Raw genomic sequence first — 7855 nt, forward strand, 5'->3', positions numbered from 1 at the left:
TTTTTTCCTTAGGTAATCTACTTCGGCATTAATAAGAATTAAATGTGTCTGCACCATACTAAAACCAAAGTTCTTTCTGAACGGCGGAAGGAAATTTAAAACATTTCAGCATTTTTAGACACCAAAGCTATCATTCAGTGGTGGAAAGAAAAATCTAACTATAATTGTTTCCCTTTTCTTCCCTCATTACACCAAACACTCCAGGAGCAGTGTAGCCTCAGAAATAAACTATCATGGTATTCCTTCAGACCCAGTGATTTAAAATTTAGCTCATTCGATCTTATCAATATTAATCAACCAAACCTTTTGTTGATTAACCTACCAACTGGAATGATTAATCCTTCCAGCCGCCTTTCTAACTCTGGAAGGACAACAATGAAGCCCCAGGAATTATATTGTGCTAACCCTAACCCCAACCCCCCCAACCCCAAAATCATTTTCTGCAGGACCAGGTCATAATTTCATTTTGTTTATTAGACAAAAATATACGATTTAGACAAGTTTTTGCTGTGGCACTATTTACAATTTGAAATCACTTTATATACAGAAAAAAAAAATTAACACAAACGCATGAGAAATCTTTACCAAAACAAATATTCCAATTATGGTTAGAATTACACATTTTGGAAAAGGGGAGACTGTAAATGGGGAGAATCCCATTAAGGAGCTGAAAAAGTTTTTTTTTTTTAAATAGATTGTTACCACCTTATTGCAAAAGAGAGAAAGAAAGAGGGAAGGAGGAGGAAGAGAAGCTGGATGGAAGTCATTTAGATCATTTCCAATTTTGTTTTGTTTTATTCTTTAGACCAGTCTGTGAAATTCTCTTTTCCACCAGGAAAAAAAAAACCCAAAAAACAAAAACAAAAAAAAGACAGAAGAAAACAAAAAGCACAACCCATTTAATCAAGCAGAAGGGAGGGTTGTTAAAATTCACGATGTTCCCTCTTGCTGAGCCAAAGAGCTGTTGGGAAGAAAAGACAGAACCATCTATCAGTGAAAGCTCTGCTACCGCTCGCTCGCCCATCTGCACTAGGGAACAAGCTAGGAATATCTATCTGTATCTAGATTTTACACAATAGAAACCTGACTTGTCATTGGCGGTGGTGGGAATTTGGTCCTTATAAACACACATGCCCACCCCAACGTCCAGGCTGAAGGAGATAGTTTGTAAGTTTACACCACATTGAAAACCTTTACAGAACTGCTTGATTGTTGCTTTGATTTATGATAATGAGGGTGTGCTTGGATTAGTCTGTATTATCCCAGCACTTTCTCTCCTTTAAGTAAATTTCAGTGAACAAGAACTCACTTGTCCCGGACAGGCTGAAAGGGAGATTTTAACTGCTGAGGCGGAGAGTCAGTCCTTGGTAGATTTTCTCTTTCTGTGGGAGGTGGGGGTGAGAAAAGAAACAGGAGAGAGGGAGAGGGAGGGGGGGAGAAGACATGTCTTAGCAAAGTTCAACTATATGGTCACACAAAACAGAGCTGAAGATGTTAATGCACAAGGGAATGGTTTCACCAACTCAGCAATATTCATGTTACACTACTTAAAGAAAAAAGAAAGGAAAAGAAAAGAGAAATGTATAGTTGCCTAGCTACTGATCTGTGAACAAGAAATTCCCCTCTTTAGACCATAAACTCTTCAGGTGGTTTCAGTGAGGCCAATTGTCCTGTATCAGCCCTTCCCCTGCAATACAGAGGTCTACCTTGCAAAGCTGTTGTAAACAATGCATTTTATCTCTTTGGAACCATTCAAAATGGCTCCATTAATTGTTCAGTTAGTCTTGATTTAACCTGTTGACAGCTAGCTTCAATTAATATGGTAATTTAAGAAGAGAAGAGCATAAGGACAAACTGCGGGCCCTGAAGAGTTTCGGGATTAAGATTTTCCCTCCACCCTCAAAGCAAATGAATATACTTGTGTTACTTCCCCCTGCCTGAAGCCACAGACCTAGCATTCGTGATTAAACAGCAAAAACAGCAACAAAACTATGAAGGCTTGAGGTGGGGGCATTATCTGGTAGAAGATTCTCAATACATTTTATACTGGGAGAGAAGCAGGCCAAGTATTTCACACCAGACAGAATTTCATTCCAGGGCCTACAGAAGTTTCATGGATTCCCCCTCCCCCTGCCACCATCTATTGACTTGAGGAAAGTCCTCAGAAAGTAAGACTTCCCTCCAAGGAAGCAGGCCGCATGCAACCTCCTTTCCTTTCCCTGCTTCCCACGTTACCTATGTGTTTGGGGCTGGTCCTCTCTGATGACTTTTCAGTGCTGAGAGCCGTTAACCCAGTGGCCTGCGGATGTTGCTGAGGCTGCTGCAGCTGCTGATGGGCTGGAAGGTGGTGGTTGTGGTGGGCAGCGTGGTGGTGGTGGTGGTGGTGGTTTACTCCCAAAAAGGACCTCACATTTAACAGGGAACTCTGGGTGAGGAAGGCCCCATTGGTCCAGTTGTGAAATTTGCCAATCTGGCACGTGTAAAGTCCATGGCTGGGGAGGAACGCCGGATGCTGGAGCTGGGGAGATGTATGGTTCACCTGGGAAGGAGGGGATGGAGGCGTGGGCTTGCTGAGGGTCCCATCTGGGCTGGTGGCCGTCTCTGCCAAAGACCAGATCTTGGGCTTATTGTGGAGGGCGCCTTGGAGATTGTTCTGTCTGCCGGGGCTCAGGATTCGGGTGGGGTTGTCAGAAGTCTCCTTGCCCAAGACCAGGGCCTCTTTGGGTTTAAGTCCTTCGGGGCCTGACATTGGCAAGGCTTTCTCCTTCTCCAAATGGTCCTCTTCACTCCTTTGCCGCAATAGCTCCACTTTCTCCTCCTCCTCCTCATTGCTCTGCTCCCCATCATTCTCATCGATTTTGTCAATGTCAATACTCTCCAGGTCAATCTCTTCATCGTCTTCATTTTTCTCAGGGTCCCCCTCGTTGTCACTCCCAAAGAGATTCCCATCCTCCTGGTCCTTGCTCCGTGCCCCCCAAGTGACCTTGTTCTCCTTCTTGAGCCTCCTCCGGGCATTGGCGAACCAGGTGGAGACCTGGGTGAGGGTCATCTTGGTGATGATGGCCAGCATGATCTTCTCGCCCTTGGTCGGGTAAGGGTTCTTGCGGTGTTCGTTCAACCAGGCCTTTAAGGTGCTGGTGCTTTCTCGGGTTGCGTTCTTGGGTCTCCCAGGGTCTCCATACTGGAACTGCCCATAGGGATAATAACCAGGACTGGTGTGAGCAGCAAAAGTTGCAGGATGAACCCCAGGGTTGTCTTTCAGTTCATACTGGGAACCCTGCAATGTAGTCAGAAAAGCAGAAGAGAAGAAGGAATGAGGGAATCGACCAAAGACTCTTTTCCATGAGCCCTGCCTTTCTATTTTAAGTATCAGCTTCTATTTTAAGTATGAGAGAGAAAGAGATGGGGTGCTTCTTTGCACCACCTTTGAAAACATTTGCCCCATCCTGCCTCATTTTCCAAACCCACATCCAAGAGGTGATATTTATTGTGCTGTTAAAAATAAGCAGGCATCCTGAAAGGAGCACTGACCCACATCATGAAAGATAATATCACTGCATCGCAGGCTGCTGGGGCATGTCTGGTGCAACAGACAGCCGGCAGGGCAGATTCCTACTGAGCTCTAGCAGCATTTTAAAGAGTAGCTCACAAAGGCTCGGGAAGGTGAGAGATGAACGACAGCAAATGGTGCTCTTAGACATATACACAGAAAGACAGGAATGCAACAGAAATTAAACCAGTCCAAGGTCAGCCCAGTGAAGGCAATCAGATTTCAATAGGAAATAATACAGCCTCCATGCTTAGTTCCCTTCTCTTTGGACTTTAAAATGCAAAATTCTAGGTGACTTTTTATCAGTGCATTTCCACCCAGTCACACATTTTGGTAGCATGAGAATCACAGAGATGATGGGGATTTTTTTTAGTTTTATACATGTATTCCATTTCTTCGCATCCTTAATAATCCTTTTATCGGAAGAGAACAAAACATATATTTTTTTTTCTTTTCTGTAAGTCTTTACTAGAGGTGATTTATTTTCAATCAATATACTTTTTATCATCAGCAATAAAACAGAGTGAAGTCAAATTAGCCCATCAGGTGTTTTGGTAAATAACATTTTATCTTTCTAACAACCTCATTAGCCCCCATTATTATGGCAAATTGCACATGCGCCTGCACCCAATTTTATGACTTTATCCCTCGAACTTCCCTCAAAGACTAAGGACTCTTCAGAAGTGGGCCATGCTTTCGAGGAACTGCTGGTCACTGCAAACATGGAGAAAATTAGTGAGGCCAGAGATGCTTGTTATTCAAAAGCATTTATTTGTTTTCTTTCAGTCACAGTCCATCATTTCGAATATTCCTACTTCAGGATCTGTTTTTATTTTGCTACCCACATTTTTAAAAATAAATAAATAAATAAATAAATAATATAAGCAGAAAATGGCATTTCTTAACAAAAGCACAAGACATTTCTGAAAATATCTTCTCTCTCTCCCCCCCCCAGTAGACTCACAAGAGTATTATCACAGGGGGGAAAGGGAGATGCCATCTGGAAAGGACAAGATGTAATTTTTTAAATGATAACTCTTAACAGGGCATGCTTGTTTTACCCCCTTTATCTCACTGAGCAATTTTTTGCTCTTGTCGCTGAAATGATAAATTTTGAATTCCCCTGTTGGGAATTCTTTTGAAGTAGCCACTTGAAAATCATTACTGCTTCCACTCATCATTTAAGCCAGAAGAGGCAGCCCATTTTCAGTCTCTGTCTTACGTTGTTCTGCTCACGCTGGGTTGCCTGAATTTAGAATTCGGTTTACTTTCTACAGTGTCCTGTAATAATAAATTCTCTTTCTTTCCACAATATTTAAAACTCCGTTTTGTACAAGAGCACGGCGGCACATCCACAATAAATAATTGCACTCCGTTCAACAAAGTTTAAAATTAATCTGTCCATGTCAGAGAGAGAGAAAGGGGGAAAGTCTCATCTCTAAAAGATGCTTTTCTTTTGAAAAATGACTAAAAAGTTTTTTATCCCGACTTGGTTTTGTTATTGTTAGCAACATGAGGTCAACATTTCTCTTGGGAATTCACATGAAAACACTTCACTGAAAAGAACCTTAAACGAGCCTTAAAACACGCTCTCTGCAAAACAAACTTCGATAACAGTAAACATCCCCATCTTTTAATTTAAATTCCGGCCCAGGGATACCGCCGCCGTCCCCAAATATGCCATTTGAACAGACTTCAAAAAAGAATTTAGTTTGATAAAATGGAGAGCGCGGGCGGGAGAGCAGAGGGAAACGAGCAAACATATCTCGGCCGGGCATTTCCAGTCAAGTTCGCGGCAGTGAATGAAAAAGACGAGTTTATTTAGCAAATACTGTATGTGGGCGACGAGCTTTGGGCCGGCTGGGAAAGGTTGCGGAGCCCGTTCCAATTTTTGTTTGCCGAGCCTCCGGAGGGGCGCCGCTCTCCGGAGCCTCTTTCGCGCCCCTGTTCTTTCCCCCCCCCACCCCGCGTTAATTACGCCAAATTAATTAAAACTCGGCCACTTCTGGCAGCAAAGGGGAGGCGAAAGCCGGGGTGGAGACGGGGAGAAGAGCGAGCCAAACGCGTCGAGGGCAGGAAGGCGCCCGCAGGGGCTCAGCGTTCGAGGCCACCGGCGCTCTTGTCGCCGATTGTGGTTCTTGGGGGGGGGGGGGGAAGAAGCTGTTGGAGATGTCTGACGCGGCCTTAAGGCAGCGGAGAAGCCTCGCCGTGGGAACGCGGGAAGGCTGGGGAGAAGAGGGAAAGGCGCGCGGGTCAAACAGGGAGGAGGGCTCCCGCTTTGGGCACCGCGCTGCCCTCGGATGAAGAAGGTCCCGGAGCCGTGCGCCCCAGCGCACCCAAGCAGCCGGCTAACTTTGGGGCTCGATCGGAACTGTTGGCCGAGCCGGCGTCGCCCCCCTCGCCCTGCCCTGCCCTGCCCTCCCCAAGCCCGGCCTGGCTTCCCTCCTTTGCTCCCTTCCATTCTTCCTTCCCTCCCTCCCTGCCTCTCCTCCGGCCCCCGAGCGTTCCCCGCTCCGTCCGGCCCCTCCAAAGCGCGCCCAGGCCGAAGCGCAACTCACCATCTGCGAGAAGAGGCTGAGGTCGGCGGTGTAGGGCAGGAAGGCGCTGTAGTTGGGCGCGCTGTAGGGCCCCGCCGCCGCCGCCGCCGCGTACATGCCCAGGACCGAGGTGACGGCGGCGCTGGAGCCGCTGCTCAGCTCCGCGCCGGCGGGACGGCCCGAGGCGGCGGCGGCAGCTGCGGCGGCGGCGGCGGCGGCCGCCAGCACTCCCGGCCGGTCGCTCCCGCCGTAGACGGCCTGGCTGGCGCTGAGGTACTGCGGGTAGCCCAGCTGCGGGAAGGACATCCCGGGCGGGCGGGCGCGGGCGGGCGCGGGCGAGGAGGAGCGGGACGCACCGCCGACGGGGCGATCGGGGGGGGGGCAAGGCCAGAAATCGGCCGCGCCGGGGACGGGAGGGAGCCCGGCCGGCGGGGGACTCTCCTCTCCCTCTACGGTGGGGAAGCAGGCGGCCGCGCTGAAAGGGGGGGGGGACAGCTAGCACCCGTCTAGAGAAGGGCTCTCGTTAGCGATCAGCCGCCGGCTCGCTCGCTCGCTTTCTCTTCGCTTCTCTCTCCTTCTCAGCCCGATCTCGCAGTGGGCATGTGGGAGAAGAAGAGGAGGAGGAGGAGGAGGAAGGAGAGGAGGCGGAGGCGGAGGCGGAGGCGGAGGCGGCGGCAGCGCGTGTGGACGGACTCGATGGGGCGTCTTCCCTCAAATCTCGGCTCGTCTGTGCTCCTAAATCCCTTAGATGTGATCTGATCAACAATTGAGCTCCGACTGATGCGCCTGCCCTAAGGTCCTCGGCTGATCTTTCAGATACAATTTGAAGTTGATGCTTTGATTGGCACCCACTTGAGCTCCAAGCCCCGCCCACTCCTGCCCTCCCTCCTCCTTCCGCCGAGCACGTGGTTCCGCAAGCCTGCCTGGGCCACTTTGCCTTGATGCGTGCGTGTGTATGTGTGTGTGCGTGCGTGCGTGCGGTTTGTGTGACTGCGCGCAGCTGCCGTGTGGCGGGGTGGGGGTTTGTGTGTGCGTGTGTGTATTTAATGTTTAGCAATGGGCTACTTTCAGAGAAGCCCCCGCTGCTGTATGACAACCTGTCTACACGATTTTACAGCTGTCCAACATTGGGGTTTTGCTGTTCGGCAGCCTTGGTGTGTCCCCTTCATAAAAAGAGAGAGCGAGAGAGAAAGAAAGAAGCGGGGGGGGGGGGGGAATCCCGACGGGATTGGTCTTAACAACAACCCAGCTCAGGACGTGCTGAAAGTGGCTGGCCCAGCCAGCAAACGGACCCACTCTTTTTTAAAAATGAAAAACAAAATAAAACTTTTGTTTGGAAAGAGATCAGTGGACATTATTCACCCTTGATATTTTACTCTATAGGGTTTTTCTCTCTCTTTTTGGTCTGCTGATGATGGAACAATCTCCCCACACGCAGAATCACACTCAGAGAATTCAACTCTTCCCAACAATTCTTTTCGGGAATTCGCTCTCCCCATTTCTTCTTGGTGCCGGACGATATAATGTGATACAGTCCAATATAATAATAGTAAAATCATATACAGTAATAGCGTGTTATCCTATGATAAAAGATAACAGGATTCCCTTCCTACCTCTGTTGGGTCTATAGGACAGAGCGTTGGGAAAGCCTCTTCTCTTTCTCTCCCCCCTCCGTCCCCCCACTCCCGGGCTTCTGCCATTTGTTGCGTTGGCGGACTGGCGGCCCGTCTGTCAGGGATCAACCCAGCACCAGCCTTGTCCTTCTGTA

The 7855-nt window shown here is 48.5% G+C and overlaps 1 protein-coding gene across 1 annotated transcript; it reads right to left on the reverse strand.

Annotated features, from left to right (window-relative positions):
- Positions 1-456: 456 nt before the first annotated feature.
- Positions 457-6895, reverse strand: IRX1 (iroquois homeobox 1). Its single transcript, XM_020795593.3, has 4 exons — positions 6109-6895; positions 2236-3277; positions 1310-1382; positions 457-961 (listed from the first exon to the last, which is right to left on the reverse strand). The coding sequence occupies exons 1-4, from the start codon at positions 6391-6393 to the stop codon at positions 931-933; spliced, it is 1431 nt and encodes a 476-aa protein (XP_020651252.3). The 5' UTR covers positions 6394-6895; the 3' UTR covers positions 457-930.
- Positions 6896-7855: the final 960 nt, after the last annotated feature.

The sequence above is a fragment of the Pogona vitticeps genome, chromosome 4 (assembly GCF_051106095.1).
Source record: "Pogona vitticeps strain Pit_001003342236 chromosome 4, PviZW2.1, whole genome shotgun sequence".
Classification (NCBI taxonomy): Eukaryota; Metazoa; Chordata; class Lepidosauria; order Squamata; family Agamidae; genus Pogona; species Pogona vitticeps.